The sequence below is a fragment of the Penicillium chermesinum genome (assembly GCF_028974085.1).
Source record: "Penicillium chermesinum strain IBT 19713 chromosome Unknown utg000007l:1.0-2695246.0:1.0-2697696.0, whole genome shotgun sequence".
NCBI lineage: Eukaryota > Fungi > Ascomycota > Eurotiomycetes > Eurotiales > Aspergillaceae > Penicillium > Penicillium chermesinum.
This window is the reverse complement of record NW_026695317.1, coordinates 887,680-905,585: the sequence shown is the minus strand read 5'-3', so window position 1 is coordinate 905,585 and position 17,906 is coordinate 887,680. Positions and strand designations below refer to the sequence as shown.

At 53.5% G+C, this 17,906-nt stretch overlaps 6 protein-coding genes across 6 annotated transcripts; 4 read left to right on the top strand and 2 right to left on the bottom strand.

Moving 5' to 3' along the window:
- Positions 1 to 298: 298 nt before the first annotated feature.
- On the top strand, positions 299 to 1,418 carry N7468_009043 (uncharacterized protein; the record flags this gene model as incomplete). Its single annotated transcript, XM_058478339.1, has 2 exons — positions 299 to 639; positions 731 to 1,418. 2 exons carry the CDS (start codon positions 299 to 301, stop codon positions 1,416 to 1,418), a joined length of 1,029 nt encoding a protein of 342 aa, XP_058326669.1.
- A 428-nt stretch (positions 1,419 to 1,846) lies between these two features.
- N7468_009042 (uncharacterized protein) lies at positions 1,847 to 2,953 on the top strand (the record flags this gene model as incomplete). Its single annotated transcript, XM_058478338.1, is given in 5 exon segments — positions 1,847 to 1,883; positions 1,943 to 1,981; positions 2,028 to 2,379; positions 2,471 to 2,789; positions 2,807 to 2,953. 5 exon segments carry the CDS (start codon positions 1,847 to 1,849, stop codon positions 2,951 to 2,953), a joined length of 894 nt encoding a protein of 297 aa, XP_058326668.1.
- Positions 2,954 to 3,565: 612 nt separating this feature from the next.
- Positions 3,566 to 5,588, bottom strand: N7468_009041 (uncharacterized protein; the record flags this gene model as incomplete). The annotated part of the gene is made up of 3 exons (XM_058478337.1): positions 3,566 to 3,829; positions 3,903 to 5,463; positions 5,530 to 5,588. 3 exons carry the CDS (start codon positions 5,586 to 5,588, stop codon positions 3,566 to 3,568), a joined length of 1,884 nt encoding a protein of 627 aa, XP_058326667.1.
- A 438-nt stretch (positions 5,589 to 6,026) lies between these two features.
- N7468_009040 (anaphase promoting complex subunit 1) lies at positions 6,027 to 12,283 on the top strand (the record flags this gene model as incomplete). The annotated part of the gene is made up of 2 exons (XM_058478336.1): positions 6,027 to 6,082; positions 6,151 to 12,283. 2 exons carry the CDS (start codon positions 6,027 to 6,029, stop codon positions 12,281 to 12,283), a joined length of 6,189 nt encoding a protein of 2,062 aa, XP_058326666.1.
- A 261-nt stretch (positions 12,284 to 12,544) lies between these two features.
- Positions 12,545 to 13,952, bottom strand: N7468_009039 (RPAP1 family protein; the record flags this gene model as incomplete). The annotated part of the gene is made up of 2 exons (XM_058478335.1): positions 12,545 to 12,820; positions 12,882 to 13,952. The coding sequence occupies 2 exons, from the start codon at positions 13,950 to 13,952 to the stop codon at positions 12,545 to 12,547; spliced, it is 1,347 nt and encodes a 448-aa protein (XP_058326665.1).
- A 1,108-nt stretch (positions 13,953 to 15,060) lies between these two features.
- Positions 15,061 to 17,404, top strand: N7468_009038 (uncharacterized protein; the record flags this gene model as incomplete). Its single annotated transcript, XM_058478334.1, has 3 exons — positions 15,061 to 15,412; positions 15,549 to 16,920; positions 16,978 to 17,404. 3 exons carry the CDS (start codon positions 15,061 to 15,063, stop codon positions 17,402 to 17,404), a joined length of 2,151 nt encoding a protein of 716 aa, XP_058326664.1.
- Positions 17,405 to 17,906: the final 502 nt, after the last annotated feature.

Genomic DNA, 17,906 nt, shown 5'->3' with positions numbered 1-17,906 from the left:
TGGTCTCCCTAGTATCTTGTGTGCCCATACCGAGTCCTATCTTTACTCTCTAGATTGAAAGCATAGCAGACAGTGTACATACGTGGTCTATGGGTCTCGCTTGGTCCACAAGAGCGGCACGAGGGGCCCGTGGTACGAGACTGGGGCTGAACGAGCAGCAACACGAGAATAGCCGAATAGCCTGTCTCCACATGTAGAGTATGAAGAGTATATAGAGTGGGGTCCTATCAATCGATGATCGCCGCGTTTACGAGTCGCGTTCGTGTTCCTCCGGTTTTGCTCTTCTCCAAACTACAGCATGTCGACCCTGGCCCCGTTGACGAGTAGTTACACCGTCATTGAATTCCAACCGCTCACGACCGAGTGGTCTATTCCAGATGCCTGTACGACTGACTACGTCGCCTCCGCCGGCAGCGGCTGGTCGACCATGTCGGTCTTTTGGCCGCAGTACGGCCAATATGTCGATTCCAGCCTGCAATGTCTCCCGTCTGCCGCGACAACGTCGGCTTCTTCGTCGCTGAATCTGGACTCGTCGACTGTGACCTCTCTGGGCCCCTTCGTGTGTCCCTCTGGCTGGACTATAGCCACGACCCAGGAGTCACAATTAGGGTCGCTGACTATGACCATGTGTTGTCCTTCGTAAGTCGTGGCATCTGGCTCACTCCCGCGGCGATGAGCCCTTATTTCCAGCGTGGTCGCAAGATAGAAACTAACACAATTCTGCCTATAGGAATTGGGGCAAGAACTTGAACGGCGGAGACCCAACAGTGCCTGGAAAATGCCACTCAATCATGAAGACCTCAGAATTGACCTACGCCGTGAAACCGACTGACTCCGCCTCCTTGTCGTACCCCTGGCCCATGACCACTCGAAAGGACATCAAAGCCAACATCATCATCCAGGGATACCCAGTCTGGGGCTACAATCAGGGCAGCGCGCCGGCATCTTCAGGACTGAGCACCGGGGCCAAAGCGGGGATCGGTGTGGGTGTCGCGGTGGGTGCGTTAATTCTACTTGCGCTTTTGGCCTTCTGGTTCCTTCGGCACCGCAAGAGAAAGCAGGCTGCGGCGGAGGTACCCCTGATCGAGGTCGATCCTGGGGTTGCCACTGCGTCGGAGTTGGAGTCCAAGCACAATAGCAAACTGCCCGCGGAGGCGGATAGTCGTGCTGGCGACGTAGAACTGGAGCAGAAGACAAAACTTGCGCCGTATGAGGCAGCAGAGCTGCAGGCTGGAGAGAACCGGATTGAGATGGAAGGGACAATCGGTCGGCCTCCTATGGAACTTGGGACGAACGAGCCTCGATTTGAGCTGGAAGGGTCGTCAATCCAAGGAGAGGAGCCAGTGCAGGAAGCGATGCAAGCAGATCCAGTGCAGACAGAGCAGGTCCAGGCAGAGCCAGAGAGGGCGAGCAAGTGATTCCGATTTCCATATAAGATATCCCCGAGCTAAAGATAATTTGTACAACCTGGGCGCCAAAGATGCGTTTTGATCTTCACTTCCCCCAATGGTTCATTCCCACTATGGAAGACATCAGCTGGGAGTAACCAAGCCCGTTTTTTTTCCCCACATCGGAGATATTTGATAACGCAATCGGCCTTTCAGGAAGATCCGCGCCCCTCCTCTTCGCGCTTAGGACTAGCAGACTGGCTTAATCTCTCTCGATACATTGGCTCAGCCGGATCTAATGCTCCTCTACATCGAGCCCGTCCCCTGCGTTCTGAAGCTACAAGCCCGTTCTGACTGTAAGCTTATCGCATGCCGCATAGCTTGATCGTACTGCCAGGACACCTTCCATTTCTTCACATTTTCCAACCGTCTACGCATCCAGTAGCGGCAGCGTCAATATGTCTGATAGCAATAGTGCCCGTCCTCCCACCAAAGGTACGCCTAGTGGAGCCTGAAATGCCATGCATGCATCCGGCGCTAACCTCGAGAAACAGTGTGGACGACTCTCATCACGAACACAGAATACCTGTCAGGTCTGCTGACGTTGGACTATTCTCTCTCAAGAAATCGGGCTCTAAGTACCCTTTGGTGGCGTTGTACACCGACACCTTCCCGGAAGAAGGCCACAAGGCCCTGGACGCCCGGGGATCCTCAAGCAGCGGGTAGCCTATCTCTTACCGTCTACTCCCAAGGCATTCACCAATGACCCCCGCTTCTACGACTGCTGGTCGAAGCTCACGCCATTCTCCCTGGTTGAATATGAGCGCGTCGTCCAGCTGGACAGCGACATGCTCGTCCTCCAGAACATGGACGAGCTAATGGAACTCGACCTCGATCCACCCTCCCAGAACGGCGAGGGCAATCGGGTTTTCGCCTGCAGCCACGCTTGCGCGTGCAATCCCTTGAAAAAGCCTCATTATCCTGAGAATTGGTAACAGATGCCCTTCCCTCCAACCCCCCCCTTCCACCGCTCCGATTCATATAGCTTCCACACGTTGCAAATAAGCTAACCTATCACAAAGGATCCCCAAAAATTGTGCCTATACAACCCAGCACTCCAATCCCGAAGCGGCGCAAACCACCGGCGCCCCCTCGGATACAGCCCTGGGAATCCCCAACGGCGGCCTCCAAGTCGTGAACCCGTCCAAGGGCGTCTACGACAAGATCATCGCCCAGCTCGCCAAGGCAGACACGTCAAGCTACGACTTCGCTGACCAGTCGCTCCTCGGTGACCTGTTTCACGGCCGATGGGTCGGGCTTCCGTATATCTACAATGCGTTGAAGACGCTCCGCTGGGAAGGCGTGCATGATGCTATCTGGCGCGACGACAGGGTCAAGAATGTGCATTACATTCTTAGTCCCAAGCCTTGGGACGAGTGGGTCAAGGGTCAGGTTGTTGGGGTGCGCCGGAGGAGACGAAGGATCCGGCGCATAAGTGGTGGCATTCCGTGAATGAAGAGCGGTTGGAGGCGGAGGAGAGGGCTGGATTGAGGGATGGGTTCTGATCGGGTATATTCTAGAGGTGACTTTTATAAGCATGGCGAGGGGGGAAGAGAGGAGAAAAAAAAAGTGCTTTTTTACTGGAGAGCATAACAATCTAAAAGCGTTGAACTACGAAATCCGAGACTTACTACAAGTACTTGTACGATACTGGCATGTCCCATCGGTGTCTATATGACGCACCACTTTTGACTCGAGCTGCATCCTCTCTCTGGCTTCATGGATACTGATGTAGGACTTCGTTGGAGAAGAGATCAGCAGCCACGGAGACCAGCGAAAGAACACAGGGACCTCGAGCCAAAAGTGGGCGCTGTGGAGCTTTACGGGCCAACTGAGGGCAGGTAAGAGGCCCCACGAAATCTGAGACTGGGTCTCGCAAGACCCGTTCGATGGTTTTTAATATATCGCATCCGATACAGAGCTTATTCCTTCAGAGAAGGACTTTCAAGGCATGGATCTCGCCTTGCGCTCCACCTGACAGCGCGAACTTCAATACAAAATAGTTCCTATATAGACCTCGGAAAGACGAAGTAATTCTTAGAGAGGGGGCAGGGGCTTGGTAAGAAAACTCATAGAGCATTGGGTATCGTCTAAACATGTTCCCTATACCCTCGGTGTCAAGTGAAAACGCGGGTCCGCTTAACAGGGCTACCGACCCGTAAAGGATTGGAGCCACTGACCATTCCGTTGATCAGTCGACCCATCCCTTCCACATCCAGATCGCCTCGTTGAAGCATCGCTTGATCTCGTTCTGCATCGGCGTCGGCTGCTTCTTGCTTCACCATTGCGCTTGAGACATTCTCATCATCCTGAATCAGGCGAGGGGCCAGGATTATAAGGTGATGTTCGGAGGCAACGAGGACATCAAAGGCATTCGGTCCCTTGGGTCGAGAGCGGCGAGGGGGCGCGGGAAGATAGCTGATGGCTTGGAAATTCCCCCCCCAAGAGATTCACGTCTTGGAACGGCGTCACGCGGCACCGGTTCGAAGCGTCCATTGTACCAGTAGTACGGACGGCATTGCGCCACAGAGAAAGCAGGCTAGGAATCATGGCACTGAGACGGCCATGACGCAGTAAGATGGACTCATCCGGAAGTGCGTCTTGAGGAGGGTTGGTCTGCAGGACAGAGATCTGTCCACGAAGGGATGGGCTAGATGGAATCATTGATCCTTTCAGGAAGGTATCTTCGCGAACTCGCTTGGTGGATGGTGTCATAGGTGCAAAACGAGGCCGTGACTCGGCTTCGGATTGTGTGTTGGACGGCGGAGATGCGATACGACCGCTGACAGCGTAGGTTGTGAGAGAGCCTCCACTCACCCCCTGGACACTGGTCTGGCGGTGTAATGGGCCCTTGACGGTCCCGGGGCCTGCTCCCTCGATATCCCATATGCCCCATTCGCCGTCCATGAGGAGAACCATGACAGCTCGGCCACCCAACACCCAGGCGGCATCAATGATAGTCTTACGCCGGGAAAGCCCAGTCGGGCTTTGCTCGAAGCCAGGGTATAGACTGATGAGCCAGCGACCCTCTCCGTCGATGGTTTCAAGCTCCTCCCGTGGAAGAGAAGCTCGCCTGGCTGATCTCGAGGATCTTTGAATGGAAAAGCAGGAGAATATCTTGACGCAGCCGCTGTGAAAGGCGACGAGTAGGTGCGCGTGGCGGGTGGAAGGGTAAGTAGAGGGATTGAATGCGATAGTTTGTGCTGGTGACGGCAGGATCTTTTTTTGAGAGACAAGGTCATCTTCCAGGATGGTGTAGTAGCCAGATGGCTCCTCATGAGTTGAAATCCGGTGCACCAAGAGCAGGCCGGATCCTTCAGCGGAATGCGTGGCCACAACAAGACTCCATTGTCCAGATGCTTCGGCCCGACTCCGCGCCTTGGGTGGATTCTGGTCCTCCTCTGTTAGTTCACAGGTGAAGGTTAGGGACACACCGCGAGGGATATCTTGATGAGTGACTCCGCCATTGAGGGTGATGCTTTGAATGTGCCAGTCTTTAGGGTTGGTTTGTTCAGGGTGAGGAGGGCGGAGTGGAAGAGTGACAATACGAGTCGAAAAGTCTGAGCAGACCGCAGCTATAACGATTGTCGTTTTCGCGATAGGCGGAAAGGGATCAAGAGGCGATCGTGATTCTTCGGGAGTAACGCGAGGGATAGCCAAATGCAGAACCCTGCTTCCCAAGGGAATATCTATCTGTCGCAAAATAGGCTCATAGGGAGATGACGGGTCGACCTCAGTCTCCTCATTGACAAAATCGTATCTGGGCTCTTCTTGAGCTAGGGAGACATCAGGCGCATCTTCGTCGTCGGAATCGAGGATCATGACCGAATCATCATTGTTGCCGGCGTTTCTCTCCGATCGAGCTGGTTCGAACTTCTGAAGGGCTGAGAATTGACGTCCGCCTCTCCATACAACCTTGAGTCCATTTTCGTTCCCATACACGATGATTGAGGCGCCGTTTGGGGCTCGTAGTGGGTATCCTTGAGCGGCATGCACGCGATGCGACAGTTTGTAACTAATGAAGCAGTCACTGGTATTAGGAGGCATGCTCGATTTCTATGCCTGAAGGATGTTGAATTACCTCAATTGTAACCCATCTTCCCGAGGGCGGACCAGAGGCTTCGTTGGGAATGAAGGCATGGTGGTTGGTGCAGCACGGGCTCAGCACGTAGGTGCGAGGGCACCCTGGGAACTGCTTAAGAGCTCGACGCTTGGATGGAAGGTAAAAATCCTCGTCTGATGGGCTAGACAGCGCAAGGTGACCGAGCTGTGATAGAGCTGGAGTGGAGGTTGGATGTCAAGGGTGGAGTTCGGGTGAGGGAGAAGTTGTTTTTGCTCGGAGCAAAAAGAACTCGGGGAAAGGCCAGTCCAAAATCCCGCGTTCCTGGCGCGTCATCTACCCAACACCTCCAGCTCGCACGAACGGTTCCTACCCAAACGCCAAGGCCAAACGCCTTCGATCCAAGATTGATTGTCATTCATGGTCGAAGATGGTTTGTTCAGCTGCCTGGACCGTCACCGAATTGTTTGTGACGGCACAACGCGACCACTCCAGCCCCAGCTGCTAAACAGCCCACTATGGCCTCCACTCGCTCACTCGGCCTCCACGAACCCGCGGCCGTTTCCTACTTGGTGTCAGAAGGTATCCTTCCTCGGACCCATCAACCGATCTCTACCAGTGGTCAACATGCGTCGACGAAAGCGGATTGACGGGTCCCGTGGACGACGAGCTAGTATGGACGAAGCATTGCGTGGTGTGGTCGCGCGCAGGGATGGTAAAAAGAATTTTCCGTATGGACCCTGAAAAAGAGGAGATTCGCTTTGCTCTGTTTACGCAATTTGCGGTGGACATCTCCAAAAGCCCTGTGGGAACTATGCCTCAAACTCGCAAACATACGACCAATGCACCGACTGGCCAGGGCAGACGACATGGGAAAGACACGCTCAGTTCTGGTCTTGGATCATCATTGGATTTGCTCGGAGATGACAAAGTCGCTGTCATTGCGCCGCAGCAACAAACCGGCCCTCTAGCGAGAGCTTTAGTGGTCGTCCTCAAGTCGCAAGCCCATGTATTCTTCGTTGCGGGAAACAGCCATACAGTTCCATTACCGTTCGAGACAGAATCGGTGTTTCCCACGCCTCGTGGGCTGTTGTTCCAGAGGAAAATGTTAGACGAGCAGCCCACTGGACGCGCGAATCAAACAGCACCCCCAAATTCGTTCATGACAGCGGCCTTATTTGACCCGGATGCTTCACAATCAAGCCTTTCACCCATTGCTAGCAAACTGGGCAAAGGGTCACTCAAAATACCATCGACCAAAGGCACTACCTGGGCACCGAATCCTTCTTCTAACTCTGATCTCCCTCGGGTGTTTTCCCTTATCGATCCCCATTCAGAGATGGGCCTGGTCGTCACGTCGCAGTCTTCTCGCTGGCTGCAGAACAGTGTCGGAAGCTCCAACAAGCGCCGGCCTTCCGGGCTTGATGTTCTGGACCAAGCGGATAAGATTGTTTACATTTCACCCAAGGACGAACTCTCAAGCCCTGGCCAAGCATCGTCAGCCTCACTGATATTAGTGGTTACTATGAACTCGGTAACTGGGCTTTACACGGTATGGTCAGCTCAATACAAGGAAGGCGAATCCGGAAAGGATGCAAAAGAGAAAACTCGCAGACAAACCGAGGGTGCTCGATCCAATCGAAGGAGTTCCCATTTTGGTATGACACCTGGCGCAGCCACCCCGGCTCCTCGTCCGCGCGAAAGCTTTGGACCTTGGACAGAAAACAGAAATACCTCCCAACCCAATTCATCCAAGAAGGACGGCGAAGAAGATCTGGCCTCGAGAGTGGCGGGGGATTTTGGCGACGTTGGAGTGCCATTGAAAACCTCGCGACGCGTCAGTTCTTTGCTAGCACGAACAGATCTTGCCACAAGCCAAGACCGCATCACGTTCACGGATCTCGCTACTGGTAGCCAATCTAACGCCATGCATCATGGGGGACCGCGGCAGTCCTTGGGGGCTAGCCTTCGTGGGAGTTTCGGGTTTAACCCCCGTGCATCTCTGCCTCCTGCAGTAGGGTCTGTCTACAGCACTGTAGGAAGCTTTGCAGAGGCTCCAGTTGACAGGCTCCTTGAGGAGTTGAACAATGATGTTCTATCTGCTGGATTTGAGAACATAGCCCTCCGGGAATCTGCATCGGGTCTATCAGAAGAAATTCTTCTTACAAAGGTCGAAAGTTTCTCCTCTCGGTTCTCAGGGAGCTTCAGCTCTTCTACCCAGCAGGCATTCTTACGGAATCTGAAAGTTTCTACACTGTCTCCCGTCGATTTCGGAGACCGTCAGAACGGCAAGAACAGTTCCGTGGCGATCTGTATCGTGGACAAGGATTCGCGAAATATGACCATTGTGAACCTGAAAACAGAAAGGGTTGCGGTGTCAAAGAATCAAAAGGGGGCTCCGTCGAGATCAAAGAAAGCCCAAGGATCAGACAAATGGACACTGCTTGTTCATGCTGCGGGCATCCAACATATTTCTAACGTGTGGGACGCTGCCCGGATCACTGACGGGGAGATTTCGCGAATTCTAACCTTGAGTGGGTCCGAGACTGGTCCTCACGAGCTGTCTTTACAGACTCCTTGGGGAAGCTCGACCAAGATTGAGATACCAGTGCCGTTGCAGTTGTATGAGCCTCATAGTATATCTCCAAGCAGACTTATAAGTCGTCCGCGTGAAAGCGGCGTTAATCGGGTCATGGCTGATCCTGATCTTGTTTTCGTCGCTTTGGATCATAGCTGTTCGAGGGGAAAGATCGACCTGATAGATACAGAGAAGCAACGACACAGAGTGCAAATACGAATGGAGCCTCGAAATGACCTGGTGAAGAAGGTCTTCAAAGTCTGCCAGTTCATTCTTCGCGATTTTGAGAAGGCTGGCGATGGGATTATCGTGGCATGGTGGGAAGTGATGAAATGGCTCCGAGGTAAAGAGGAGATCGAGAATGAACCGGAGTGGACTGCTCTAGTCGTGGTATTATTTGCTCTTGCAGTTCCATTCATCCCACCATCACCCCCCGAAACGCCAGCAAAGAGGACGCGTCGAAAGAAGGGACTTCTCCGCTCAAGTAGCGGCACTTATGTGGATCTAGAAAGCTGGGAAGCTATGCTTGACTTGGAGACCAGCTCTGCAGGTGTTGTCGCCCCTTGGATGAAGAGCAGCTCTTGGGGTTGGATTGTTGAGCAAGACGCAGTAGAAGACCTGGCAGCTCGCGATGCATCCCGAACCCCCAAGAACGACCAGCCTAATGCAAATCGATCTACTTATCGCCACAATTCTTACATCCTCCGATGTGCATCTCTTAGCCGAGAATATCTGAGAAGCCCTAGTGGCCAGAGAGCTTCTGGACAGGATGGTTTCCTGCCCATATCAGGCGCATTTCCCGAAACAACCAGATGCACAGCCCTAGGGACCATCATTGTTGGTCTCCATCTTCTCCGGGAAGAGCAGAAGCTCTCGAACTGCGACACTGAAGAATCTCGCCAGTCTTTAGGGATGCTTGCTCCGATTCTTGCACAATTAGGCGGCTGGCTAGGATGGAAATCCTGGGGTTGGAAGGAAGACTCTTACTTCGGTTCCGAGATGGCTAGCATCGATCGCTGGCAATTCGAAGACACGCGAATTTCCCTTCTGAACGTGCCTGCTGAACCCTTCGCGCCTCCATCCATATTTGTCCACCTCATCAACGCCTCCCGACAAACAACAAACATGTTCTTGACTTTGCTCGACACTGTCGCTGTGTCCGACCGAGCTCCCAGAAAGGGTCGTATGTGGCAAAGATGCTTCAATTTGACCCCTCGTACAATGGCTTTGAACGGCTTTTTTACCGAAGCTCACCGAGTCTCGACACCTCTGGAAAAGATCAAGCTCTTGCATCGATGGGGGTTGACTAAAAGCATCATCGATACCTTTCCAGAAGGTGTAAGTGCTCCGCTGTACGAGACAATAATGCAATGCCAAACAACGGCTTCGACGTCTTGGAACTCAGCTCTTCTTGAGTTGATTGATCGTGAGGATCTGTACCTGTCAATGAATCCGGCTCACAGCCACACGTTTGCGACACCCCAACAGTCAGTTGTTTCTCATGATGCTATACGAGACTTTCATCATATCAGCACTTCTTCTCTGGATATCGACAACGTTAATGCATTTGAGATCTCTGCCGAGGCTGACCGTTTCTCTGTGACAAAACTGGTCTTCCGTGAGGACAAACGGTTCCTGGAGGCAGCTCGCATACTAAACCAATCAAAAGCGCCAGTAGCGGACTGTACTCCTGAACCTGACTGGACAGATTCTCAGCTCCTCGAGGCACAGAAGGATCTTGTCCAGCTGGTTTCATTCCGAACTTTGTCTACACCTGCAGGCCGTGGTATGCTCTCTTTCAGTGGTCGGCTACCGCTGCTCACAGAAAAGCTTCCGATTCCCTCCTTCTCACTGCAGTGTGTTATGAAGCCGTCCAATGTCACAGTCAGCGCAGAGAGATCCGCATTTACTGAAGAAAAGGTCTGCTGGGCTTTTTTTCACAATGGTGTGTCCACCGGTCTAGCAATCTCAAAGGCCTCCAAAGGCATCGATACTTCATGGATACTGTTCAACAAGCCGCAGGAACTCACTAATCGCCACGCCGGATTCTTGTTAGCACTTGGTCTCAATGGTCATCTCAAGTTATTGGCCAAGTGGGTAGCCTTCAAATATTTGACGCCCAAACATACCATGACCTCGATTGGCCTTTTGCTTGGACTTTCAGCATCATATATCGGTACAATGGACACGCTGATCACTCGATTGCTGTCTGTTCATGTCACCAGAATGCTCCCGCTTGGAGCAGCAGAACTTAACCTTTCTCCCCTCACCCAAACTGCTGGTATAATGGGTATCGGGTTGCTGTATTGCGGCTCCCAGCATCGGCGGATGAGTGAGGTCATGCTCTCCGAAATCGAAAACATCGAACAAGACGAGCAGTCGGTTTCTCAAGAAGAGCTACGTGACGAAGGATACCGTCTTGCTGCCGGCTTTGCACTGGGTCTCATTAACCTTGGCAAGGGCAAGGATTTGCGAGGAATGCGTGATATGCACATCGTTGAACGATTATTGGCAATCGCTGTTGGGACAAAGCAGGTCGATCTTTCACACATACTCGATCGTGCGACGGCGGGAGCGACCATTGCCCTGGCAGTTATATTCATGAAAACCAATGACGAGGTCTTGGCTAAGAAGATTGACATTCCTGACACAAGTGTGCGCTTTGACTATGTGCGACCTGATCTCTTCCTTCTACGAACCCTCGCCAGGCATTTGATCATGTGGGACGGCATCAAGCCCTCTTTCGATTGGATCAATGCAAGCTTGCCTAAGATATACCGGCAGCGGTCTCGTCTGACAGGAATGAACAAGCTGCGAAGTGATGATATGCCATTCTTCAACATAATCGGGGGTCTATGTCTTGCTATCGGCCTCCGCTACGCAGGCTCTGGCGATATTCCAGCACGGGACATCTTGCTGTTTTACCTGGACCAGTTCATTCGCATATGTCGGCTCCCAGCACTCAACTATGATGCTAAGCTAGCTCGAAACTCGGTACGCAATTGTCAGGACGTCTTGTCCTTGTCCGCCGCGGCTGTTATGGCCGGCACAGGCGACTTAGCTCTATTCCGGCGCCTGCGTTCTCTTCATGGCAGAGTGGACCCCGATACTCCGTATGGTAGCCATATGGCATCCCATATGGCTGTTGGCATGCTATTTTTGGGTGGAGGCAGCTACACCTTAGGCACGTCTGACCTTGCAGTAGCCTCATTGCTATGTGCATTCTATCCTATTTTCCCCACAACTGTGTTGGACAATAAATGTCATCTGCAAGCCTTCCGCCACTTCTGGGTTCTTGCCGCGGAGCCTCGCTGTCTCATTCCTCGTGACATTGACACTCGCCGTCCGATCTCTCTCCCGATAGTCATCACTTCCCGCAATGGCACCAAGAATACTACCACTGCCCCTTGTTTATTGCCTGATCCGTGTGAGATTACACGCATCGAAGTTCGTGGTCCAGACCACTGGCCTCTCGTCCTAGACTTCAGCCAAGACAACGCTCTGCGAGACAAATTCCGCCATGGTGACCCCTCCGTCTACCTCCGCCGCAAAGCCACATACAGTCCGTTGGGTGCTTCGACCTCTGTTTTTGCTTCCACACTCACAGGTCTCAGTGAAGCGCAGGACATCCTCCCGGCAGGCACAGCCGCTTCATCCTCCAACCCAGCCAAGGGTCTCCCACCATCCGCCCTCGCCAACGGAACTGATCTTCTCCCCCGCTCTCTATCTGCTGTCACCACACCGTCTCAAAGTCCCTGGGATTGGGTTTTTCAACTCCCTTCCCTCCGGGATCTCGATATCCGCGAGCGCTCTCTCGTCCTCCCCTCTTCGTTCCCGATTCCATCGCCGCGCATCTCTACAGCACTCACCCATTCGCCCCCATGGCTACGGAGCTCAGCCGTCGATGCCCGCCTCGATCTCTCCCACACGATTCAGAGTATCATTAGATCCTCTCGGGGCCGTGGGGCCGATGAGGACGAAGTCCGCGATCGTATATGGCAGCTTCGTATGCTATTTGACTGGCTGGATCGGTCTCAATCTGCCGAGAACGAGCTGGCAGGCTCGCAAGAAATGCGCATATTGCCCTCTGGACTGTGGTTACGCAGAGACTTTATTGAGGAAGCCAGGTGGAAGATTTGGGGCGTGCAAATTGAGGATCAAGCTCTTGGTGACGGTGCGGCGACTGGTGGCGACTGAGACCTTTGCTAATGTCTTTTTTTTTGTCTCTTTTTACCTTTTATGCATGGGGCTTATTGCTAAGCGTCCGGGTATGCCTGTACGATATGATAACCATGATATGATAATGCATACCAAGTAGACTGTTTCACAATACCTCTCGGGGTACAACATTTGTAGACTTCTAGACTTGGGTGTAATTATTGGCGCTCGCTGCCTTAACCCGCAAATCAAAATGACATTCGTGAAATCGGCTACAATGCAAACATTTCGTCGTGAGATCTACTGAGATCGAAGCTGGCCTTCCTTCAGCAAACCCCGATCCCCTCCTCCACCCTTCTGCCACAGCCATACCCCTTCAACCGCCCACGCCGCAGCACTAGCATGCCGTCCAATACCGGACCCTGCGGGAACCCGGCTGTCGTCGCTCTTTTCATTTTTCCCTTGTTGCGCTGCAGCTCGAGGAATACTCTCTAGCCCAGTCGCCCCCTCCGCCTCGGCGAGCATGCCACCCACTACGCCCTCTTTCTCGATGACAAACCACAGGCCCTCTGAGAGCTGCCCACCTCGATCACCGAACTCTCCTTTCCCCCAGTCGGAATAGAATCCTCCCCAAAACCTGCCATGCCACGCATCGCTGGGCGGGAAATGTGGACCGGGAGAGGATGGCCAGTTCTGGGATCGTATATCCCGCGGCTTGCGGGTCGTCGCCGTGGTGGTGCAGGCCCATTGTGGTTGGGATACTGAGAGAGGTCTCGGGGGGGAGAATTGTACCTCGTAGGGAGAAACGGATTGCGGATGGAGAGATGGAGATTGCTTCGCTGGCCGGGTGGTAGGGCGATGTGGAGTCCGGATCGTCTTCGTCGCCGGTAGGTGGGCGGAGCCATGAGAGGCTTTGGGGATCATGGGTCATTTCAGGAAAGTAGTGCGATTGGAGGTCTGTGAGAAATTCTGGGGATGTAGGGTCTAGAGTGGGCATGGGTTGTTTGGGTTGCGGGAAGTGAAACTTCTCGATCATGGCTGGGTCGAGGGAAGGAGGCTGAGCTGCTGGAAACAGATCTGCCGGGGGTTGCTTTGGCGGGAGGTCGTCTCTTGCAGGGGGTTTGGTCGACTGTGGAGTTTGTTTTGGTGCAAAGACTGGAGCGGTGGATTTGGGAGGGGCCGAATCGGTGGCGGGGACATCGAACGAAACTGATTTTTGAGGCTTTGCTGTCGCCGGTTGCTCCCTGGCTGGTTCCGGCTTCGGCGCATATTCAACCTGTTCATCTTCATCGATCCTCGCACGACGGAGGAATCTTTCTAGTAAACCGGGGTCCAAGGAGGCCATCAGTTCCTCTCGCTCTTGCTGAATTTGAGAATCCGACATGGATGCCAGATGCCGGCGGTTTTCCTCCTCGATAGCCCGCTTGTCATCTTGAACAGTCGGGGGAGACGTGTCGGCTTGAGAATGAGAATCGGGCGGCTCGGTTGATTGTCCTGTCCGGCGCTGTTTGAAGGATGAGACCTTGCGCTTCCGGTGCGCGGGGAAGCCGGTGGAAGAAGCGGTGGGCTGAGGGGCAGGAGCAGGCGGAGCAGCAGTTGGAGCTCGTTCACGGATTTCGCCGATTAGGGAGAAAGGGGATGGAGCAGGCTCTTCCCCTCCATCAGGTTCGTCCAAGTCAAGAACAAACCGCTCTCCTCTGAAAGCCATGGTGGAACGCAGAGCAAAATATAACAGAAGTTATGTCAGCGCGGGGAGCTGCGGCTCAAGGAAAAAAAGAAAACCTAAATTAAGGAGACGCGTTAAGCTAACCCGTATGCGGTTAGCGCCAGGTGAGAATCGTCTAATCAGAAAGAGGAAATACGCTCGACCTGATTTGGAAACCTGCACAGATTGGGTTTTACATGTCTCGAGTTCGACCTATTCGATACCTGACAGCCGATAGAACGATGGCTAGAGAGACTCCGTGCACTAGTATATCACGTTCTAGTTAATTGAATTTAATTTAATTTATTACCCCATATTATCTCTGATATGGTACTTATAGTATATTCTCTTGACATGGGATCTATCAGGAACCCGTACGCCGGGAGCCGATCTCCAGGCATCAGACCCTCTTGATGTGGAATTCGACGGCCAAAAATCCGATCCAAAGGCTAAAGCAGTCTATGATGGCATATGTTCCTGGCACCGTGCATCGATGGGCTTCTATAAGAACCAATCGTCGAGATCCAAGCAAGGGGAACTGCCGACCCGTCGGCTAGGGTACCCCACTTGACGCCAGATCCGCGCGCATGGAGAAGGGAGTACGAGGGGACTGGTACTTGCAGTACGGAGTACTTTGAAGGGAGGCCTGCTTGCCTTACCCACTGGGGGGATCGATTCCTTGTTTCGTAAGGTCTGACCAACCAAAGACGAAAACAGACTGCAGTCCTAGCCAAACTAATTAGTACGACCATAGGCCCGCAGGCCCGGAATTCTCTGGACTAAATTGATGTCCAAACGTGCTCCTTGTTGGTCCTGTTTTCCCCTTTCCTGCCCTTTGGCTTTTTGTCTTTTTCTTTCTTCTTTTTCCCCAATTTCCCTTTCCCCTTCCCTTTCCATCCCATTCATTCAACCCGCGTATCTGTCCCGTTTGATTTTCCTTGCCCCCACCCGCTTCTCAGCTGTCACAGATCGGTCGTCTCGGTTTTGTGTCCCGTTCCCCAAGCTGGCGTTCCCGGTTTTCTGGTGATACCTGGCGTGGGCCGACCGTTGATGTACTAAAAAAATCCCCAAACTACCATCCCACTCCTTCTGTCACTTTCCTTGTCACATCATGTCGACCGATTCTCCAAATCCAGATCTCCCAAAAGATGAAGGGGTCTCTGTCGATGCCGACAAGACTGAAGGCACCACCACTCGCCGGGCGTCGACAACGAGACGGTCGCGTCGCAAGAAGGATGAGGATGACAATGCCAATAATGCCAGCAATGCCAAACCGAAGAAAGAAGTCAAGGAGAAGCAGACCCGGGCGCCTCGTCGTCCTCGGGAGAAATCCAATGCCACTCCGGCCTCTCGCAAAAAGGCCAAGTTAGAACAAGCTGAAGACACGGGCGCCCCAGCCGGAGATGCAGCACCCGCAACGCCCGCGACGCCGACGCCTGCGACGCCTGCCACTCCCCGCCCCAGTTTCGCGTAGCTCGCCGCAACAGAGTCTACCTCAACCTCCACCTCAACCTCCACCTCAACCTCCATCTCAACCTCCACCTCAACCTCCATCTCAACCTCAATCTCAACTGCCGCCAACTCAACCACTTCAGGCAGTTCAATCAACGCCTACGCCCCAGCCGGCTCCAGCTCCCTCTTATTCCTTCCCACCACAAGCCGCTGCCGTCGCACCAGCACCCAGCTACCCTCCTTCCCAACCATACCCACCCCGGCCACAGTCGCAACCTCCACCTCCCCAGGCCCAACCACCATCGCAACGGACTAGTGGTCAAAATTTCGATCCTATTCGGTCTGCATTTGACAACCCATCGCCTGCGCCAGCCTATAGTCCGCCGGGCCACACCCTGTCGCCGCCAAATTACCGCGCCAGCGCATCTCCCGCAATTTCTAGTATTATCGACCCGCCCATCCAACAGAACCGCGTTTACACCCCTGCTCTCCCTCGCTCGTCCTCTGGCTATGCCTCGAATGTATCGTCTCCAGTGCCACCGCCTATGCTACCGATGTCTTCACATCCCTCATTGGCTCCATCGCCGGTCCCCGCATCGTCCCCGTCACATGGTGCAATTCACGCGCCGCAGCCACAACAACCTCCCAACCTATACATGCCCTACATGAGCTCGGAGCGGCCTGCCTATACACAACCGCCTAAGTTGGAGCCATCTTCACCGGTTCTGAAGCAACAACAGCAGCAACCATCAGCTTCGCAACCGCCTCCAACGCGGCAGCCTGAAGCTCAAGTTCCAGCATCCACGCCCAAGCAGCCCCAACAGCCCCACGATGCGATGGAAATTGACCCTAAAGAGCCGCCATCGACCACTGGAAAGAAGGACAAGGCGCCTGCTTCAACGCCGTCATCGAAGGCTGTCTCCCCAAAACCTGCCCGTGCAGCGAAGGAAGCCCCAAAACTTCCTCAGGGCTCTGGTCTAATTCAAAATGCCCTTTTCGGCGTTGGAGGCGACGACGCTACCTCGTCTGACACCCGCGATGCACCTAACATAGTTGTTCACATTCCCCTATCCAAGGGCAACCACATTATAAACTTTGCCCAACTGGCAGAAGAGCAATATGGCTTTGCCGCTTTGCACCCTCGACTAGCCGCTCACAAAGAGCGCCTTGCGCGTGTAGCGGCTGCTGGCGCAGCTTTAGAGAAGAATGACAAAGGGCCGAAGGGTATATCAGCTGGTGAAAGCGCCGAGGAAGACCTCAGTGTAGACAATGACCGTGACAGCGACGTCGACGGTGATGTTTCCATGATCGGTGCCACAAACGGTACCAATGGGGCTCCGTCTGAGGGGAGTGATGTGAAGAAGAAGCGAAGGAAGAAGGTGGAAGAGTACGATCGAGACGACCCTTTTGTCGACGATAGTGAATTGGCATGGCAGGAACAGGCTGCCGCCAGTAAAGACGGGTTCTTTGTTTTCAGTGGACCGCTAGTTTCCGAGGGTGAGAAGGTCCAGGTTGAACGGTTCGTTATCCTCCCATGTTACATCTTTAATACCTCAACTAACGGTTTTGCTCCCAGTGCCGATGGAACTATCAAGCGCGGCCGAGGCCGAGGTCGTGGAACAGGCCGTGGACGCTCGCTGGCATCGCATCCGCATGTCCCTATCGCTGCGGCTGTGCCTATCTCCCAAGATACAGGTCTCCCACTGCGTGGGCCAGGCTCGAGAGGCGGAACCTCGCGTCGGGCTCGCACGACCAAAAAGGCAGATCAAGGCGAGAAGCATGGTACCACCTCGTCCCCGTCCCACGATAGTCCCCGCGGCCGTGGCGGTGGTCCTGGAAGCCGAGGCGGCGGTGCTGGCAGTACTCGTGGTGCGAAGGCCGCCAACAGTTCCTCCATGCCCATGGTTGACCTGGCCCCGGCACCACCTTCGCATTCTCAGCCTCCATTAACCCCAGCTCCGGGCCCGAGTCCCCTGGCTGGGCCGGAGTTGGCGATGAAATAGATGGTCGAATTGCTCTTTTTTCTTTTTTTTTTCTTTTTTTTTTTCTTTTCTTTCTTGCGCGCTCACTTTCAGAATTGCTGGTTATGGTGTTAGACGGATCTTAAGGTTTTGACGGTCCTGGCGTATGAGGACGGTTCCCTTGTTATCAGTACCTTGCAGATGTGGACCTCCCTTTGATGGTATTCTTTCTGTCTGAGACGCCCTAGGTTTTCATGCGGCATTCGATTGCTCTGTATCTATAAAAAATCACTCATCTATGAATTAAGAATTGGTTTCCCTGGCTTCATTTTGCCTCCTGGAGTTCGACCTCTTCAAATCGATCTGCGTCAACACTGGCACCAATCTACGTCCAACAATATACGATATTCTGTCACGGCCACGGTCAATAAAAGACATGCCAACCAAGAGTTAAAATGTAGTATCAACAGTAACAAGCTTGCGCTTATGTACGCCATGAGATGCAGGAACATATTTGAGCAAGGAAACCACAAAAGACAGGAAG